General features: G+C 33.1%; 1 protein-coding gene across 3 annotated transcripts; it reads left to right on the top strand.

The window, feature by feature from the left end:
- Positions 1 to 2,649: 2,649 nt before the first annotated feature.
- Positions 2,650 to 21,143, top strand: LOC130656334 (coiled-coil domain-containing protein 18-like). Of its 3 annotated transcripts, XM_057459167.1 has the most exons (31): positions 2,651 to 3,600; positions 4,684 to 4,917; positions 6,694 to 6,714; positions 6,786 to 6,831; positions 7,058 to 7,074; positions 7,156 to 7,218; positions 7,700 to 7,762; positions 9,114 to 9,167; positions 9,811 to 9,873; positions 10,039 to 10,101; positions 10,531 to 10,593; positions 10,940 to 11,002; positions 12,438 to 12,512; positions 12,631 to 12,693; positions 12,844 to 12,918; positions 13,141 to 13,215; positions 13,313 to 13,387; positions 13,510 to 13,572; positions 13,642 to 13,716; positions 13,850 to 13,912; positions 14,114 to 14,188; positions 14,701 to 14,763; positions 14,945 to 15,019; positions 15,750 to 15,800; positions 15,890 to 15,952; positions 16,048 to 16,110; positions 17,499 to 17,573; positions 18,095 to 18,157; positions 18,327 to 18,389; positions 19,045 to 19,111; positions 19,647 to 21,143. In XM_057459167.1, exons 2-31 carry the CDS (start codon positions 4,684 to 4,686, stop codon positions 19,868 to 19,870), a joined length of 2,196 nt encoding a protein of 731 aa, XP_057315150.1. In that variant the 5' UTR covers positions 2,651 to 3,600; the 3' UTR covers positions 19,871 to 21,143. The 3 variants fall into 3 exon arrangements, with proteins under 3 accessions (XP_057315152.1, XP_057315150.1, XP_057315151.1); XM_057459168.1 differs by lacking the exon at positions 6,694 to 6,714; XM_057459169.1 differs by lacking the exons at positions 14,701 to 14,763; positions 14,945 to 15,019 and having other exon boundaries at positions 2,650 to 3,600.
- Positions 21,144 to 21,993: the final 850 nt, after the last annotated feature.

Here is a 21,993-nt window from a genome sequence, read left to right as displayed (position 1 = left end):
AATTTCAGAATCCTGGGAAATACCCAGGAATTTCTGAAATATTGACAAAAAATTTCTAAAACTGTCCGGATAAGTAGCTTTATCCGAAATCTTTTAAATCAAGATATTAAAATCTTTTTGCTAACGTTACGGACAGATTTCTTCGAAAAAAAAAACTCATAAAAAATGTTCCTTATTTTCTGAAATTCCTACAAATTTTGCATAGTTAGAATGTCCTGCAAAGTTGTGGAATATAGATATTTTTTGTGGTCGTCATTGGCATAGGTTCTGTTCGCTTTTATCGAATTAAGGTTCGTGCCAAGAAATACACCCTTGTTTTTTATGTAATTTTTTTAAAAAAAACATGTTTGTACTTGTATGGAAGTAAAGAATTTCCCCTTATTTCTCTAGCGTAAAAAACAAAGTTCAAAGTCTAATTTAAGGTTGTTACACAAACGAATGGTGGGTGATTAGAAGGAAATATTTCCAAGGTGATACGTGATGGCCGACTTACCAATGTTTACAAAAGCTTACAAAACTTTCCGGATTCTTTTACATGCGGACACATTTGTGTGATATAAAAGCAAGACCATATGGGTCATTTGTGTGATATAAAAGCAAGATCATATGGGGTGAAATAGCTACCGAAGTTCAGGCAGCCTTTTTTAGGGATCACAGGATCCTAACAGCATTTTTATTTAGCTACTAGTCGATAAGGCCCGTGGAAAAATCCACTTAGGCAGAAGGACAATGGAAAAGTAGGTTGTTTTAGATTTTTTGCTGACGTCAGCAGTGCAATTACAAAAATATTTGGCGAAATTTAGTTTATTCGTTGCCTGTACTATGCAGATGTTAAAACGCTGACCAAGAAAATGTATATGATCATATCTTTTTGATAAGCAGTTAATGAGACATAAGGGTTTTAACATTTTGTCAGCAATGGCCAGTCAAACCCCCCAAATTTTTTTTTTAGAAATTTATATACCTGCTGCCTTCATTGTATAGGTCTTGAAACGCTTATCAAGAAAATGTATAGGATCGCGTATTTTTGACAAACGGTTGCAGAGATATCAAGGTTTAAAGGTTTTTTGATGACGTCATCAAACCGTCCATTCCGAAACGGATTCGGGGACCCAGGTTTGGGAAAATTACCCAAATTGGTCCTAGTTGGTCCCTAGTTACCCATGCGGTGAAAAATCATTGACGTCACCACCTCGTTTCCAAGTTATTTGGCCTCAAAGTTTTAGGTGCACTGTAATGGCTTCATTAATTTAATATAGGATATTGACGTTAAAGTAGTGTTATTCTCGTCGCGTCGTAACGTCAGAAAATTTAACATATTAGACATGCATTTTTCGGCAACATCAAAGGAAAATGAAGACATCCACTTTGCCTGTCACAGACACACAGACAGACACACCTAGCGTATTATTATAGAGACTAGTCGATAAATCCCGTGGAGTAATCCACTTAGGCAGAAGGACAATGGAAAAATAGGTTGTTTTAGTTTTTTTGCTGACGTCAGCAGTGCAAATACAAAATAAATATATTTTTTTAGAAATTTGTATACCTGTTGCCTTCATCGTATAGATCTTGAAATGCCGTCCATTCCGAAACGGATTCGGGGACCCAGGTTTGAAAAACTTACCCAAATTGGTCCCAGGTTGTCCCTAGTTACCCACGCGGTGAAAAAACATTGACGTCACCACCTCGTTTCCAAGTTATTTGGCCTCAAAGTTTTAAGTGCATTGTAATGGCTTCACTAATCTTAATTAACTTTTCTTTGACGTCAATACTATTTTATCGGCAAAGTTTGGTAAATTACAGAACAATTTTATAGGCGATGTTTTATAGAATTTGTTAAAGAAAATTTTGAAGAATGTAATCCACTTTGCAAAAGTGACAGACAGACACACCTAGCGTATTATTATAGAGACTAGTCGATAAGGCCCGTGGAAAAATCCACTTAGGCAGGATAACAGAGAAAAATAACCGTCATTTAAATTTTGATGACGTCAGCAGAGACATGTCAGAACACAAAACTTTTTTTTTCAGAAATGTGTATGCCTGTTGCCTTCATCGTATAGATCTTAAAACGCTGATCAAGAAAATGTATAGGATCGTGTATTTTTGACAAACGGTTGCAGAGATATTAGGGTTTGAAGGTTTTTTGATGACATCATCAACCCGTTCATCCCCGAAACGGATTCAGGGACCCAGGTTTGGGAAACTTACCCAAATTGGTCAAAGGTGGTCCCTAGTTACCTACGCAGGAGATGACGTCAGTTATTTCCACCCGTTTCCAAGTTATTTAGCCTTAAATTTAAAAGTGCAATGCAATGGCTTCACTAATCTTAATATACTTTCCTTTGACGTCAATATTGCTTTAACGTCAAAGTTTGGTAATTTACAGAACAAATTTATAGACGATGTTTTATAGACTTTATCAAAGAAATTTTATCCACTTTGCAAAAGTCACAGACAGACAGAACTGGCGTATTATTATATAGATAGTCAATAAGGCCCGTGGAAAAATCCACTTAGGCAGGATAACAGAGAAAAACAACCGTCATTTAAATTTTGCTGACGTCAGCAGAGACCTGTCAGAACACCAAAAAATTTTTTTCAGAAATTTGTATGCCTGTTGCCTTCATCGTATAGATCTTGCAACGCTGATAAAAAAAATGTATAGGATCGTGTACTTTTGACAAACAGGTGCAGAGATATTAGGGTTTAAAGGTTTTTTGATGACGTCATTAACCTGTCCATTCCGAAACGGATTCCCTGACCTAGGTTTGGGAAACCTACCCAAATTGGTCCCAGGTAGTCCCTAGTTACCCACACAGGAGATGACGTCAGTTATTTCCACCCGTTTCCAAGTTATTAAGCCTTAAATTTAAAAGTGCAATGCAATGGCTTCACTAATCTTAATATACTTTCCTTTGACGTCAATATTGCTTTAACGTCAAAGTTTGCTAATTTACAGAACAAATTTATAGGCGATGTTTTATAGATTTTATCAAAGAAATTTTATCCACTTTGCAAAAGTGACAGACAGCACACGGAACTGGCGTATTATTATATAGATCATTATTGTTTAAAAATTTTTTCACAATTTTGTACAAACATTTTCGTTTTTTAAACCAAATTATTTGACTTCTGTGGTGTATTCCACCTACAAAAATTAAAACAATAGGAATGGAAAGTGCTTTATACGAACCCTCTGATATTGTTTACTAGTTTTTCTAATTCTCATCATCTCTTCATGTGAAAAGAAGTAAAAAATGATGAATAAAAATTGATGTTGCGTGATCGATGGTTTTAGAATTTCTTGTTGTTTTACAAGTTTTTCTACAATTTAAAAGATAAACACACTTTTTAAATATTTCTATATTTAAAGACCACCAACGATACTACCTTTTTGACAAGAAGTAATTCCTGCAAATTCTTGCAAATTTTACACAAAAGATGTATTGTTAATACTAATACCTTAAAATATCTGACAATTCCTGTCTTTTCCTGACTACAGCAGATTTTTTGTCGTCTTCTTTAGTTAATGGGGACGCTGCGTAGAGATCGAAGGTGCGTGTTGTTGACACACTTCATAAAGAAATAGACCAGGTGATTATCTTTTTAAAAGCTTACAAAATGACCTTTCTGTTAAGTAAAAACATTTTCTAATTTTTATGTTGCATTTCTTGGCAACTTCGCGCCCAAGGCTTCCTACTATTGTTTTTACCTTCAGCAATCTTGATGTACGTGTTTTGTTTAAAAGCATAACGTTTATAAACATATTTTGGCTCACATTTACCAAAAAAATAAGCATTTGCTAATCATAATGATGAAGATAAGCTCTGTAGATATATATTTCTGCATTGTCTAAAGGTCACGTGAGAAGTTTTATGTTGTGAAAATGATCAATTTTCCTTTCCAGTAAAGGACTACGAATTTCTCAGCTTATATATAAAAAATGTTTAAAGTGCATTTTAGTATGGGAAATACACCCTTATAAAAACCTGATACAAAACGCTCGCTAATATAATTCTGTTCATTTGATGCACTAGAAGAATGCTCAAATTGGCAGAATTATATTAGCGAATACAATCCTGCTCGAAAATTAATACACGCTTAAACTAAATCCTACTCATGCTGGGTGTATGGGTGCTCCTCAATGCTGAGGGCGATTAGCCCCACCTCTCTGATTTCTAAAGTTGTTGTTTAATTACATGTGAAACTTGTTTCCCAGACGTTAAATAACAACTTGGTCAAAAAAATTGCTGATGTAAGCGTTTTTGCTAATAACTTCTTCCAATTTGCTGAAGTGGGTAAAAATAATGTACCAATAAATACTGATAATTCACCTGAAGCTTGTTAAAAAATAAAAAGTTTATTTCAAAAAATAGAATCTAAAAAAATGTTGCCATGACAGGACTTGTGCGTATAATAAATAAAAGTCAGAAAAGGGAATATCGAAGTGTAAGTATAAGCCCATAAAAATTTATGTTAAATAGGGCGCTGAATCATCCCCTTCCTCAAGCACGAATAGGTTTATGATAAAAAGATGCAACAAGAATGAAAGTTAGAAAAGATGTAGTCAATATGGGCGTGATGCCTCTTCTTTAACTCAGCAATGAGACTTAGCACAAAGGGAAGGAAGGGATAAAGTCAGCAAGAATTACGCAACGTTCTACTAATGCTCTTTAGATGGAGATGACCGCAATAGCAGACGAAACAGACAATCAGTTTGATTACAAAAAGATTTTTCCAGAGAAAAATTCAACGTACAAGGAGACAAATATTTATCCTGCAAACATGACGAGGCGCCACACAATTGCTTTCATAATACTGTTTGTTCTAGTCATCGCAGTTTCCACCGTTACTATTTTAATGGTTGTAGGAGTGATCAGTCATGGTGACACTGGAACACTTGAGCGAAAGGTGAACCCATCTGTTAGCTCGCTGTCTGGTTTTTACTTTAGGAGCGATAAATTTAGAACAAGGACATTTCGGACAAAGAGTGGAAACTTTATACGTCAAAAGTGATCTTAACTGAAAAATTGTAAGAAATTGTTTTTCCAAAATATGTTTCCCGTAAAGTTAATGTCGCTTTTATTGTCAATAAACAAATGTCTTATCTTCAGGATTGCTTTTTTCTTCCTTTTTAAATTTTAGTGCGGTATTCCTGAAGAGAACCTGCTTCATTCATTCGCACAGTAAATAAATTACACACATTGGATATGGTGAAAGATAGAATGTTAGTGTTTTACTAAACACATATAAAAACCCGTGTTCTTCTACCCAACACATAAAACATTCGTGTTCTACTACTCAACACACAGAACATTCGTCTTCTACTACTCAACGCATAGAACGTTCGTGTTCAACTAGTTCGTGTTCTACAACTCAGCACATAGAACGTCCGTGTTCTACTACTCAACACATAGAACACCCGAGTTCTACTACTCAACACATAAAACATTCGTGTTCTACTACTCAACACATAAAACATTCGTGTTCTACTACTCAACACATAGAACGTCCGTGTTCTACTACTCAACACATAGAATACGCGTGTTCTACTACTCAACACATAGAACACTCGTGTTCTACTACTATTTAACACATAGAACACTCGTGTTCTACTTCTCAACACATAGAACACTCGTGTTCTACTACTCAACACATAGAACGTTCGTGTTCTACTACTCAACACATAGAACGTTCGTGTTCTACTACTCAACACATAGAACGTTCGTGTTCTACTACTCAATACATAGAACACCCGAGTTCTACTACTCAACACATAAAACGTTCGTGTTCTACTACTCAACACATAGAACGTTTGTGTTCTACTACTCAACACATAGAAAACTCGTGTTCTACTTCTCAACACAAAGAACACTCGTGTTCTACTTCTCAACACATAAAACACTTGTGTTCTACTACTTAACACATAGAACACTCGTGTTCTACTTCTCAACACATAGAACACTGGTGTTCTACTACTTAACACATAGAACATTCGTGTTCTACTACTCAACACATAGAACGTTCGTGTTCCACTACTCAACACATAGAACGCCCGAGTTCTACTACTCAACACATAAAACATTCGTGTTCTACTACTTAACACATAGAACGTTCGTGTTCTACTACTCAACACATAGAACACTCTTGTTCTACTTCTCAACACATAGAACACTCGTGTTCTACTACTCAACACATAGAACGTTCGTGTTCCACTACTCAACACATAGAACGTTCGTGTTCTACTACTCACAACATAGAACACCCGTGTTATACTACCCAACACATAGAACACTCGTGTTCTACTACTAAACGCATACAACGTTCGTGTTCTAATACTCAAGACATACACACTCCTGTTCTACTACTCAAGACATAACACTCGTGTTCTAATAATTAACACGTAGAAAGCTCGTGGTGTACTATTCAACGAATAGAATGCTTGTGTTTCAGATATGGAAATTGTGAAGATCAGACATCCAAAAAATCGTTAACAAGAGGGGAATTGTTTTTCTCCATGCATAACGAACTCATAACTAAAATTTGTTTTTGTGTGTGTGTGTTCATTCATGCATAAGGATTTAAAATATATACAAACTTGAAATATCCACCAAGTACAAATTAGAAATTTTTGCATCAATATTATTTATTGTTACATTGTAGGAGATCATATATTCCTTCTTTTAGGTGCAAAAGTTGTCGCGAAAGGTATATATTGTTTTTGTAATTTTCTTTTATGCATTTTATCCAAGACTTTTACTTAATTTTTAAAAATTTAGGTGGAAGATTTGACTGTATTGTCAGAGAAATTGAAACTTCTGACAGGTAAGAATTAAATTATCGGCCATGTTTGTACCAGTTTTAAAAGCTAAAGCTAACTACGACACAGGAAGACAACAATAGCGGCAAAAAAGCGTACGTTTGTCAACAAGTATGGCTTTAAGTCATAATACAAATAGCTCCCGATTTTAAAACAAGACATGCATATGAATACTTTGGCATTTACAGAAAAATAACGAATTAGCTAAAATCTTCATGTTTGTTTTTCTAGATACGCAACAAAAGAATGTAAGTTTAGCTATATGTTTACCTTGTAATCATTATTATTGCCTTGACGTCAAAGTATTGTTACGGCCTTACCACGTTTAGATTGCAGGACTAACTTCAAAACTGACTGTTCCAGATAAAACAATAAAACAGATGAGTATTAAGGTGAAAACATTTCTCAAGTGTTCGAAGAGTGGCATTTTAATTTCTCTTTATGTAGTTATTGCAACGATTTGACGTTTCCATGCCCACTTCAATCAGGTAAACCTCTTTCAACCGCTTCCCAAATTCCATCCTTCGCGCCGATTAAAAGTTATAGACGCATAAACATTTAGCGATAGCATACATGCAAGTAAGTCTATGGGATTAAATGGGCTAACATGGTACTTCTTTTAGCAAACATGTCTAATTTTAAGGTTTTCCCTCACTTTTGAACCAGACATAACTATAGTTAGCTCTTTGTGTTAAGATTTGTCCTAGTTTACCAATGAGTCGAATCCTGCTTTGCCCAAGAACTATTATACATAATAAACCATTTCAAGTACTAAAAGAAGATATAGTCGATAATTTAGAGCCTGCTCATCTATTTTTTTTGGAGAATCTTGTTCAAAGCCTGCTTTAATTAAATCATATAATTTTTGTTTAGATTTCCAACATTACAGACAAGCTAGCAGCTCAAGCGGGTGTGATAACATCTTTGAAAGTACAGGTATTATATTGTTAGAAGGCTTTTGAAAAGCAAGGCGTCTTAGAAATTGGGCTACAATATTTCTTATATGAAGAAAGTATAGGTATTTTGTTTCTGTTTGTTTTTAGCAGTCAGTAGCCAGGAGATTAAGCATAAATATTTTTACTACCTGCAAATTGGAATATTTAATGTGAGAAAGATTACGCTTGTAACGAACTTCCTGCGTAAGAATATTGACAACGCATTTTGATTGGTGACTTCTATTGTTCTTTACTCACGTGATTATTATCAGAAAACCCTTTGTTTTAAGCGCAAATGACTTCACTCACCCGAACAAATATAATCAATCCTTGTAATATTTACGAGGGCAGGATGTGACCACGCTGACCTTGTTCTCATTGGTTGGATGTAATTTGGGGTTTGCTCTAAGGAAATATTTTGTGTTAATTGGTGGATTTGAATTAGGGATTTTCTCTGACACATTAGTTAACTAGGTTATAAATATATAAATTTTCGGTAATGTAAAACCAAATAATTTAACCTAAAGGTATGGAATCTTTCGAAAGGTGGCATCCTCTGCAGTGGACACCACTAAAACCCGACATTTTAATTCGTCCCGGACATATACCTAAAGAGACTCTTGACCTTTAGGGAGAAATGGACTACCATTAAAACGGAAATTAGCATTTTTTTTATTAATTATTATTATTTTGATTAATAGTTTTCTTAAATGTTTTTACAAGAGCTCTATACTTTATTGTACTGTTTTTCTGTTTTATTACCTTCTTTTGGTTGGTAAAAGAAATAACTGCAAGAGACTTCTAATCAGTATTCCAAGGACAACATAAAATCTGTGTAAATTAAATATAGGACAATTTAAGTCGCAAAAAACCGAAATTTTTGTTTTGCAAATGTCCGATTTAAAAAGGTTTAGATGTATCTTGAACTGTTTTGTTCAAACATTTTAATTTTGACTAATTGTACAGTTAAGTCTGCTATAACGACCTCCTGTATAAGATGGCCACCTGTTTGAAACGACCACGTCCACCCCCACCCATCCCCTAATGTGTTTTATGATCATTTGCTACTTTGTAAGACGACCACCTGTCTAAAGCGACCAGCGACCGCTATTTTTAATCCCACAGACAACATAAAACCTGTGTTTTCAAAAACAGAAAACCAACTTTTCGAACCCACCGTAAAACAATTGTGCAGTAAAGCATTTCCATTTCCATTACAGTTTGCAAATTTCTTCTTTTTCTTTATGACGTGCTGGTTACGAGAAATGAATATGTGTTTGACCTAGTTTCTCATTCACGTTGCCTCTTTTCTATAGTGAAGACGATAAGAATATCTTTTTAAACGTTTTTAGATAGTTTCACTAACGAAAAGCTTATCAGTCTCACGTGAAAAACAAACAATACTGGTAAGGTTTCACAACAATTTTACAAATTTGTTTTTATTTGTATACAAGCGCTGGCTCATTTCATTTTTTCTGTAAAACCGTTCCGTGATAAAAGACAGATTGACTGTGGGTTCTCTATATGCTCGATTATTCTACAATCCAAATACGGCGGACAAGTAGGAAAAATAAGAAAAGTTAATTTCCCCCTAATGCTTTGAATGAACGACCCTTAGACGTCCCATCGATTATACACCCTTTTTCAATGCCTTTTTTAATAAATGCTCTTTTTAATATGTGCCCCTTCAATGAAGCTCTTTGAAACACGTGCATTTAAATGCTACAATAATGATCTTCATAATAAGCCATTCCGAGTATCGGAAGAAATTATAGTTGACGATGACGATATTCATGACGATTCTCTATAATAATAAGGCGGCTGCTCACCTGAAAGACGGCGGCCGCTTACCTGAAACACGATTAAATGCTTTCTCCAACGCCTTTCCTGTTTTCACGAAATGCGTATAATAAGATATAGGTGATAGATAACATTGTTATCACTGTTTACATGGTTTGGACGAGATATCTACCTAACACCCTCTATATAGACTGCGAGAACTCTACCTATAAGGTGCAGGTCAGTGATATTATGCTTTTACGTTCTTAGGCTGAAGAAATGTCTAATCAGACGAAGGCTTTCACAAATTTCACAACAATTATCCAGAATACGGTATGTTTAGATGTCGACTAATGAGATATAAATGGCTTAATCGTCAATGACTGGCGAAACATTCTTCCAAACTCTTTCTCAGAATACACTGCTCGGGTGTCTTCTTGATCTGATAAAAATGGTACGAGCCTAAAGAGATGTCTAAAGAGATAAAATGGTATTTAGGTCAGCTTAGCATTTGAAAGGATCCTTAAAGAAGAAAATTTAACAATTCATCTCAACAATAAGGTACGTCTCACAAATCGTCTGCACTTGTTTTGAGCTTCTAGGTTTTTTAACTAACAAGAAAGGAAAATGCTATAACCATTTGTCTTCTGCTGTTCTTTTTTTTAGTACCTTTTAGTCCAATTCATTCTCTTTCTAAAACATGGGAGCGCTTTTCATAACATCTTAGTCTTCAGGAGCTGTGGCGCTTCAATTGTGTGGCTGTTTTTGCCTGCAACGGGACCCGTTCTTTAAGAGTGCTGTAAAACGAAGATAAAAATATCCGCATTACTTGTTCTGGGACCACATTTGCCAAAAAAGTTGTCATGACAACTCCCGAAAGTAGGATTTCAAAAATTAGTGATTAGTGCAGGTTTTTGGAAGTTGAAAAAAAAGGAGTTGGATCTGTTATCCACGTTATGTGATATAAGTCGATATTTTCTAACATTTTAGACAAATGAAATGTTAGACAGAGTTATATTCCAAGAAAATAAAACCGAGACATTTCTTAACCAGGTACGAAAATTTATCGGCTTACTATTCCACATTAAATACAAATATAGCTATATCATACCTACCATGAGACTATGATCTTTTTAAAACCTTGTGAAGGCGGATTCTTTGAGGTTTATTCAATAATAAAATGTATATACGCATGCGCAGTTTCCTTTGTTTTGATTCTACTTTTTCAAAACATTACTTTGGCAAAAAAGAGTGGAAATGTGATTTTAATTATATGCTTATGTTCTTGCTTCCCCACCAAATCGATTCACGAAATCCGTCTTTGGAATCTTATAAAACAAGAAATGTTTTGGATTGTAGCAACTGTCAGCATGATAAAATCTGTCTCTTTCGCTTTTAGACAAAAGATATTGTTAAACAGGTGACTTCTAATCAAAAAATGGCGGCATGGTTAAATAATAAAGTAAATCAAATATTTTTCATATTATATAGTTTATCCATATGGAAGTTCTTATCAATTCAATAAGCTCAATTTCCGAAGAATAGCGTGTAATAAACGGACCACTCAAAAGGTCAAGGTGCAAAAAATTATACACACTTTAGAACCACATAGACGTCTAGACAACCTGTTATAAATACTTAATTTTTTATGATGAATTTGCTACTTTTTTATTTTTATTTTCAAAAAAAAAAATTTTCCTTAGTATTCTTTTTGACAGTAAAATAAACTACAGTCTGTAAGGAGTATTGAATATCAGTAAATCGAAATTTTATTCTAACGAGGCAGCGGAGACAACACAAAAAGCCGATTTGATAAAAAATGCTATCTTACTAGCTTTAAAAGATTTTGAAGTCTTTGTTGCTTACACTGGCTTTATGTACAATAAACTTGTATGTTTCTATGCAAAATTTCGAAGGATATAGCTAGCTAGCTAGTTTGGGTTTGACGGTTTGAAAAGGTTTGACGTTTATTTTATCAGAAAGTTTGAGTTAAAAGTAAGGTCATGGATATCCAATATAGGGAGCTTTTCTGTCATTTCCAGTGATATTTTGATACCCAATATAATATTTAAGATGATTAAGTTGCTGTTTTTGTCCGCCGTGCTCATTAACTTTTCCATCGCCATTAGCTTGACATTTGTGTAAGTCACTACAGTCGACCACCTTCAAGGCTTTTTCCATTTGACTACATTTTCCGATATAGCGCAAAAAGATCGAAGAATGTGATAAAAATAATTTTATTAGCTCAGAATACAGTGCATATTCGTGCTTTATTAGTATTATCGTAAAAATACATTTTAACATAAATAAAAGCATTTATCATTGTTTTGTTTTTTCGTCTTGGTTATTCCGGGCTTCTAAAATTAACCAAAATTGACAAAAATCACTTTTATGGTGAAAGATTAATAACTTACTGAATGTATGTGTTAGTAGATTATTTAACGGGTCATACAACTAGTTTTATTTAATAATGCGCTACTTCCAAGTGTGTGTCTCCGACAGACAAAGGCATGCGTTGTTATCCCCTTAGAAATAATGTCCAGTGTAATGGTATTATTTTCTAAACTATTATTTTTATTCTGTGTTTTTTTTTTAATGCTTTGTTAAATTCAAAAACTTTAGTAAAACATGAAACAAAAACTGTTGTCATTCGCGCTTTTTGATTGAAATTAACATCCATTTTTTTAATAAAAAGAAGTCTTTAATATTTATAAGATATTTAAACCTTTTTTTACAGATGTGTTTTTACTGGCCACTTAGTGATATTTGTTTCGCGTTTTAGCTAATTATAAATTAAAGCACTTTTTTTCTTCCAAAAGCAAGGCGTTTTAAAATTAGGCTGAAAAGTAAATAAGCCGTATTCTAATTGTTATAAAACATATTTTTCACTATTACAGACGACGTTGATCGAAAAATCTATAGACGAACAAAGAATTAAAACGATAGCATTAAAAGAATGGACGACCTCGAAAGTATGTTTATATTTTCCATGTTTCCTATAAGAAATACATAACATCCTACTTCTTTACCGCACAAGAACTATATTTTATTACATTATTCTTCTTCACCGATTGTTTTTTTCACTTTCAGGCGAAAAACTTAACAAATGATGTTGCAGTATTGATGAACTCTTCTTTAAAGTTGAATACCGAGGTACAGTATGTGGGTTGTCGTAAGACATGCCCCTTTTAATCTGCTGACGTAGACACTATCTTCAATGCTGTCAGTACAGATATAAAGGTCAAGGAATGAAATTTTCAGTACAATTAAAATACTGATAAACTTTAAAAATTTACTTTGCAGACAACATCTATGATGAATTCTTTAAACAAACAGAAAAATAAAACATCAATGTTAGAAGAATTGTTAACTTCAAAGGTATTTAAAGCACCTTTATTTTTTTCATTTTGTGCAAGATGCTTTGCATTTAAATTGATTTCTCCTCTTTACAATTATATCACGATATATATTTTTTCTTCTGTTTGCTAAAACAAAAACATTACAGTTGTGTTCTACCCAAAGGAGGGTTTTATAAAGTTAAATTAAAAAATAAATAAGCCGTATTCTAATTGTTATAAAACATATTTTTCACTATTACAGACGACGTTGATCGAAAAATCTATAGACGAACAAAGAAATAAAACGATAGAGTTAAAAGAATGGACGACCTTGAAAGTATGTTTATATTTTCCTTATTTCTTTATATTATTTTTTTATACCGCATAATAACTATATTATTTTATTACATTATTATAAAAACTTTACTTTGCAGACAAAATCTATGATGAATTCTTTAAACAAGCAGAAAAATGAAACATCAATTTTAGAAGAATGGGTAACTTCAAAGGTATGTTGGCCGTTTTTATTGTCTTTTATGCAATAAATTATGCTATGCATTTAAATTTTTTTTTCTTTCTTTTTACAATTGACTATATCACAATATATATTTTTCCTCTTTGTTTTTTTCAGACAGAGAACATTACAAGCGAAGTTGATGCGCTACTAAGATCTTCGCTGGATTTTAAAAATGAGGTATAATACGGGCCTCTTTTATGATTAAAAAAAATGGATTCATTAATTGCGATCTTCTTTCATTTTCAGACGTCGTTGATCAAGAAATCTATAGACGAACAAACAAACAAAACGTTAGCATTAAAAGAATGGATGGCTGCAAAAGTATTTTATTTTGTTTGTTTCTGAGGACAGTTGAAAACTGCCTTTATATCACCTAAATATATTTTGCATCATTTCCTTTCTCCAAATTGTTTTTTACTATTCTTGCAATGAATCATAGTCTTATTCTCTTCAGGCGAAAAACATGACAAATGATATTACAGTATTGACGGATTCTTCTTCCAAGTTGAATGACGAAGTAAGTTTGTAGCATAGTCGCTAAAATAAAACCGGCTTTGGTTGGTTATTAGTCTTTATTGTGTAGTTAAAAGCTAATATAAACAGGGTGATCGGTGATGGAAGAACTCCAGTATATGTTCTTTCATACATATTTTCATATTTAGAGATTTGCGTTTCTATAGATATTTTTCCTGACTTTTTTTCCTGACTTTTTTTTCAGATAACATTGGTCAAAAGATCTATAAATAAACAAAAAAATGAGACGCTTGTATTAAAAGAATGGATGACTTTAAAAGTACATTTTTTCTATTTTTTCTTAATTTTTCTTAACTCTTTTTCCAAACCTACTTTTCTATTAATGTGTTAAACCATTCTTCTTGCAATTTGTCTTTCAATCCTTGACAGGGAGGAGTTCTTTAGAATTATTAACATTTTTTGTTCCTTGTGTATTTTATTTACTCATTTTGACTTAAAGCAATGAATAATTGGAACCTTGGATTAGAGAGACCCCTTTAAGTGGTACAGTCTGTCTCATTGTAAAAACGAGACTCTTGAATGACATTTATTTTCTTTGTTGCTCAGGAAGTACATTTTTGTGTCATTGCAGTCAAGTATTATGCGTATAGGGGAGTGTGTTATGTTAAAAAAAAGCATATTTGTTAGGAGAGACATAACATCTGACGGTTTTCCAAATAAGCAGGGAAGTTCCTAACCTAGGTCAGACTTCAAGTCCTGCCTAAATAAGATATTTATCCGTCCTTCACTTGTGTGTCCAATTTAAATTTACTATTTATATTTTTCTGACAGACCTACAATATATCATTTAAAGTGGAAATATTATCAATCGCCTCCTTGGACCTAAAGAACGCGGTACAGTGCACTTAAACTCTTTTTGCGATTTGTTTTTGTAAATTATTATTTCAAGGCCAGCTCAGTCTCTCCCCCTCCCCTAATATTTACGATAACAAAAAACCTTTATCGACCTTTTTTAGCCCACTTTTTTACCAGTGTTGGTAAGTATTGTTATTATTAGAATTATACAAACATTTAGACAAAAAGTTTGGCTCATCGACTGTCTCAGCATGACAACAATACATGGACAGTAAAACAAATATTGACAAAACAGGTACTATTTTATCTACCTTAATGGAAAAAATTTTCGCGAGAATTAAATTTTGCGAATTTTTGAACTTTTCGCCAAATGCATTGTCGCTGTTCGCAAAAATATATCACCGCGAAATTTTTCAATAACGTCATTCGTGAAGGTGAATTCTCATGAATTATTTTTTTTGATCCCTTTTTAGCAAAATTTGGGTATATTAAGAGAGTGTGGGGAGTGCAGTCATCACTCAGTGACTTCCTACACAGGTCCTGAAAACCCTTATATCGATGATAGAGATGACAATTATTCTCGATGACTTTGATTGAGATATAAACTTTGATATCGACGAAGGACAGAATGCCTTGAAACCATTTGATAAATTGGGGTAAAATTATGGTAGAATAAAAAAACATTTAACATGCGCGTAATAAACTGGCCATTCGCGAAATAAAATTTTCGCTAAATTTAATGAAACTATCTATTCGCTAATAATTCTCGCGAAATCTGAAAAAAAATCAAAATTTCGATTCACGAAAACCCGAAATTGAATTCTCGCGAAAATTTTTTCCATCATGGTGGGGATTTAATTAAGCGTCCACGTTTTATTTCTGATTACACAATACCTAGAAACCCCTAATATGTAGAAGTTCATATTGTTGTCCATACCAGGTCACAATCATGTCACAAATTCAACATTCAATCTTCTTAACTTTCCTTGTTAATTAAAAGTCAAATCATGTACCTATTTTTTAAGGAGCGAAATATCCAACAGCTTTGCTCTGTAACTGAAATCTTAAAAAATCAGGTTAGCTTTTTTATTCTTCTTCTTTCGAAAATGTTGCAAAAGGAATATGTTCTTTAATATATTCTGTTAATTTTATTCATCTCTGCAAGACCATCAATATAACAGACGAAGTCAAGACATTGCAACTTTCATCCTTGGACTTAAAAAATGAGGTACTGTATAAATATCCAACTACACACACATCTAACTTTGAGTTGCTAGTTTCAATATTTAATCATTGATCGGAGAACAAATAATTGATGTTTAGGGGAATGTGATTTGGCAAAAATTACGAGACCAAGAAAATGTGGCAACCTTTTTGCGCAATAAGGTAATACACATATGGTAACAGAAATATCCTCGATAGCAAATAGCGTATTTACATTTCTTAAACCACAATCGATTGTGGTTTAAGAATTTATATATATAAAAGAATGATGCAATGATTTAAAAATTTAATCTATGAAATAAAAAAATTCCCGAAACAAAAGTCAACAAAATTCCAATCAACGTTAAGTGTTTTTTAAAAAAAATAATAATGTTGTTTCATGTTTCTTCGATATTTCGAATAGGATGAAAGTTTATCGATAGCAAATAGCGTATTTACACATTTCGGATTCCCCCCCCCCTGACGGATTTTTTTTAATAACTCTTTAATGCCATGATGCATGGCTACAATACTTACTGAGTTTCAATATTTATCTAATAGACACCTGCATGCAAAATTAAGACCCATACCTTTCAGAGGCTTAGATATTGGCTATCACTCGAAACTATCCCTACAAATAATAGGGTTACGGAGCGGGAACAGGTCCCTATGTTCGCAAGCGAAATATTTACATCCCTACAAATCTCTATGAAACCCTTATAATGGGAAAAATATAATAACTAGGATTATCTTTAAAACTTGAAACATAACGTTGTTTCATCAAGAAGAATCATTTTGCCTGTTTTAATTACTAGAATAATCCGATTTTCCGATTTTTTCGGATTGTACCCGAAAATCGGAAAAAACGGATTTTCGGGCAATTTTTGGCAATTTTTCATGCGATCTATGTTAAAACCGGAAAATATGATAAATAACTTTTATTTAGCTTTCAGAAACTTCAAACAGAATGCAAAAATTTTCTCTCGAACTAAAGTAATTGAATTTTAAGCAGATAGTGGAATTTTGAACAAATTTCGAGCTTTTGATGACGTCACCGAAAAAGTGCTGACGCAAGCAAAAATTTATTGCTGCCATTTTGTTTCTTTTGTGACGTACTATAAGTGTGCTAAGTTAGATTCAATTTGGACAAGCCTATGAAAAATTATTAAGGGGATCCGCCCCCCCCTTTCCCCCCCCCCCCCGGTCGTAATATGTTCGTAAAACCCCGGACCGAATAGGGTTAAGCAACGAAATGTGGCCTTGAGATTTGTTGCATTTTATAAGCTGATAAGTACGTCCAAGAAAGAAGAGTTTATTGACATGCATGACAGGACAAGTAAAATACGTTAAATTATAAGAAAAATAAAAATAAGTAAATTTCACATTCCACTGTGCGAGCAAACCTAAAATGTTGTCATCACATCAGACTATCAAGATTTTTTTTGATCAATACCTATCTATCTATCATGACCTTTTCTATCATCAACTGAAAGTTTCTTCCTTTTCAATTCTTCTATGGTTTGCACTTAATTAGGTCCCCGATATTCACATGTTAGACTAAAACATTTTAGACCCAGCATTTAAGTGACCAAATTTCGGAGCAGGATAATCGCACATTGAATGTTGAAGTTACGTTGGCGAAAAAGGTATGTGCTAATTCTTTTATCTTTCCACTCCAGGCGAAATTTCGAAGATCATTCCCACAAGCAATTATATACACGATTATTTATTATAAGTCAAGCCCACCTTGAACTTTAGATCAAAGGTTATTTAGTTTTGTCCAAAATGGTTAAACCAATTAACTTTCAATAACGTCAGCACGCTTTATTCTTTTTGTTTTTCAGACTTTCGCAGGTCGTGTCGTAGATCTTTTTATAATGTAAACTGCAACAAGCGCATTTTTAAGGTTGTTTACCTAGTCAAGGCGTCTGTCAAAGTAGAGATATCACAGACCTTAGCTGCAGAGTTCTCGCCAAGTGACGCTGGTTGTTCGTTCTTAGAAATATAGTCGAAAAAAGCGATTTCCATAGATCTAATGTTTAAGGTTTTGTAGGCAATAACAACGATATTTATCCAGCTTTTTATGGTTGAATAGTTTCTAGATAAGGAAATGCAGAAATTTATTGTATACATCTGATTATATTGGATAGCTCGGTTTTTCATTTAGACACAAGATATCTTTACCAGACTCAATGGTCAAGAGAATGCAACATCAGAGCTCCAAACTAAGGTGAAAGTAATAGTGATTTGAATAGATTTTAAAATAAAACGAGTCACTTTATCACTCATGTTATAGTCTAAAAATTCTGTGGAAAACGTGCCATTATCAAAATTCCGTTTAAAAAGATATTTTCTTTTCTACATCATATGAAGCAGTTTGTTTTCTGTTTAACTTGTAGATATTGCAGACAACCAATGATCTGAATATCCAAAGCGGTGCGATATCTCAAGTACAGAATGAGGTTCGCCTGTTTTTTGTTTGTGTTTTTACGACCAAATATTAAAAAATATTAAACAGAACGTTCTTAAACCCAATTTTGTCACCATCACCAAAGAAAAAATATTCTCACTTATTTATTTTGCCTCATTCTGAAATCGCGCTAACTCATATCACAAGTCATATCATAAAACATAAAGTGAAAATTATACAATATAAAGAGACTGTTGTTTGTTCGTTCATTTCTTCTTTTTTTCATCAATAGAATAATGTGTCAAGTAATTAATACCAGACTCTCTTTAATTAGAAGGATATATTACAAATTTATTACAAAAGTCGCTATAAGTTTCAAACAGGTTGCACCGTGAACAATTTAAAAAATTAATTTCTTAACAAGAATAATAATAAGGTAATATTAGTGATATGACTTAGCGCGATTTCAGAATGAGGCAAATGGAATAAGTGGGAAAATTTTTTCTTTGATGACTTCAGCATTTTCACGTGATACTACTAATTCTTAATCACCTAACAAAATCGCGTTTGAGAACATTCTGTCATTGGAATAAATTGTAAAAATCGGGGAAACACGGATGTTATAGCTAGAAAATGTTGTTCAAAATGTTCAGTGGAAACAACATAGTCACAAAGCATGTCGGAAGTACATATTTTTTCTTCTTTAGCTGCGTTACATCAGAAATGTATTGAATGCAATGAACTTTCAAAAAGAAATAGATGAAGCAATTAAAAGTAAGCAAAAGTAGCATCAAAAGAAAATTTATTTTCATGGGATTTTGTCCTTCTTTTTTTTGTCACCCTTAGCTGTTGATTGGTGTAAAGTTGTTTGTTGGTGACATGTCAACAATTTCTCTTTCTAGGTGGGGATTAAATTCAAGGGTAATTATCTAGGAAAAATTAGGTAACAAATTTTCAGGGGGAGCATTTTGAATCAACCTAAATAACGCATTGGAATAGAAAATTAACTCCAATGAACTTTTAAGAAATCAATAAGGCAATCAAAAATGCAAACGAAGCTTTTATAAAATGCAGAGCAGTTTAGTGGGGGATGTTTTGTGTCTCCTTAAAGGAAATTGTAGAAAATATAAAACAATTTGTCTATCACAAACACACTGAGACAAACAAAAAAATTCTTGGGTAGTATAATAAACTTAAATATTCCAACATGCAATATCTTCTAGCATCCTTGCACCAACAATATAAGAAAACTTGGTTTAAACCATAATTTTCATCTATAAATGTTTCTTCTTTATTATACATTGTTAAGAATGTAATTGGCAAACTGGTGAAGGAAGGTCGGGGAGTTTATTTAGCAAGGTCGCGTCTGGTGCTGGAGTGGTATCCAGGAATAAATGCGTAGAAGCTTGTTTTAAAAAAGGTTTGCAATACAATGGTGCAATAATTAGAACGAGAAATAGTGAGTGTTATTGCATTTCCAATATGACTAGCAAAGATGCAGATACCACTTATGTGACTTGCTATATTAGATAATAAAATTTGACGTGAAGCAACTATATAAATCTGGGCAATTTCTTTATAATATAGACTTTTTAAGAAACGAATTAGCACATTTCTATCAAAGTAACAACTTATAATACACAAAATTTTTACAGGATATGTCGCCTTAACCCTCTTCCTGCTGGGGCTCCCCAATGCTGGGGATGGTGCTGATTCGGCCTCTTCTGTAATTTCCGAAGTTGCTGTTCAATAAAATAACAACTTAGTCAAAAAAATTGCTGATGTAAGCGCTTTTGCTAATGACGTCCAATTTGTGGAAATGGGTAAAAATTAGCTTAAACTTGAAATTTATAAAATATTTGTATAATTGCTTTGTTATTAAAATTATCTATCAATATATACTAAAAAGTCCCCAAAGCGAATACTATTAAAAATTTTGAAAAAATTTTACTCAACTTGAAAATCGATTGTCATGGCAATACTTTGGCATATATTTCCGAAAGAAAATTCCGAAAAATAAAAAGTAGATAAAAGTTAGAAAAAGTAACAAAATGTCAAGGTGTAACTAGGTGTAACTAACTGGGAGGAGAGGCTGAATCAGCCCTTCCCGCAGCACGAATAGGGTTAAGTTATGATATGATTATACTTTTTATACCAGTTATATAAAGAAAATAATATATAACAACATATCGAGAGTTATAATTTATGACTGACGATTTCTTTAAGGCAGTATACATTATGTTTTATAAATATACTGATACCATATGCTTTTTAAATTTTCAGGAAAATTAAAATCACGAAATGCTTAAAATTTTAATATTGCTGTTCGTGAACATATGTACTCTAGAATCTTCATTATTCTCGAAATCTTCATCTTTTTGCCAATTTTTACAATTTAGCTGAAAAAAGGTCTTCATGAATTTTTTTAATATGGTAACTATCAAATAAAAAAAACTCAAAACTCAATATTTTGTCTTTTCTAATCGTTCATTTAATTATCCCTTCAAGCAAATTTTTTAGAAAAAGCTTATTTTTCATTCGCGAACATAATTTACTTGAAAATTTATCCCCTTGAAGTACACAAACCGTTGTCATTTGAAATGTTTTTAATTTGTATATTTTTACAACTTGTTGTTTATCGGAATAAAATAAACATTGAAAGACCGTCTATTTTGCACTAATTAAGACCATTCAAAACCCAGTGCTTTCACAACACCATCAACTGTTAATTGCAACAGTTTTAGAAAACATCGTGTAGACACGGCCGCCGGTAAACGTCAAGACCAGTATATGAACCATTAAAACCTAAGTCCGATACAACACGTCAATGCCGGTATATGAAACGCCAATACCGGTATATGAAACGTCAAGACCGGTATGTAAAACGTCAAAACAAGTATTAAAATCGTCAATACCGGTATATAAAACGGAAAATACTGGTAGATGAAAACCTCAATGCGATATAAAAGACATCAATGCCGGTATTAAAAACGTCAAAACCGGTTTGTAAAAAAAACGTCAAAACCGGTTTGTAAAACGTCAAGACCGGTATATGAAGCGTCAATGCCGGTATATGAAACGTCAAGACCTCTATTAAAAACGTCAGTACCAGTATTTAAAACGTCAATACCGGTATATAAAACGTCAATGCCGGTATATGAAACATCAAGTCCGGTATATCAAAAGTCAAGACCAGTATATAAATAGTTATCGTTTCGAATCAAGTGTAGGTTGTTCGAGAGAAAACCGACAACATTTAAACGACGTCAAGTTACATCGTGATTAGACTCAATAAAGCAACGTAACATTGTTTCCGGAAAGATTAACGTCTTTATAACGATTTAAGTTGACTAAATTGTGCATAAACCATTAATTATTAAACAATTGCTGACCTTCTTATATGTAGGATGCGTCGATTGTTTATTGATTATTTTTTAATAGGATATAACAAAGAAACGTGACAAAATTACACTCCTCCAAAATAACTTTCATTACAATGCTAGACCATGGGGAAAATGACAATTTCTAAAAATTAAAATTTTACACTGTCTTCTTTCATCGGTTCAATAAGTTCTGGCTGCCTGTGTTCTCGGTTTCGGTGTTTTAAAAAACTGGTACTGAGGTAAAATGACTTGGGACATCTTATCATGTGATTT

The sequence above is a fragment of the Hydractinia symbiolongicarpus genome, chromosome 9, assembly GCF_029227915.1.
Source record: "Hydractinia symbiolongicarpus strain clone_291-10 chromosome 9, HSymV2.1, whole genome shotgun sequence".
Classification (NCBI taxonomy): Eukaryota; Metazoa; Cnidaria; class Hydrozoa; order Anthoathecata; family Hydractiniidae; genus Hydractinia; species Hydractinia symbiolongicarpus.
This window is presented reverse-complemented; position numbering and strand designations above follow the sequence as displayed.

Excerpts from the sequence above, each read along its gene's own strand:
- LOC130656334 (XM_057459167.1), top strand. The coding sequence starts at position 4,684 with ATGGAGATGACCGCAATAGCAGACGAAACAGACAATCAGTTTGATTAC. Across the intron at positions 9,874-10,038 it reads CAACAATTATCCAGAATACG|GTCAGCTTAGCATTTGAAAG; the intron begins GTATGTTTAGAT and ends AATGGTATTTAG. Across the intron at positions 18,158-18,326 it reads CATCAGAGCTCCAAACTAAG|ATATTGCAGACAACCAATGA; the intron begins GTGAAAGTAATA and ends TTTAACTTGTAG.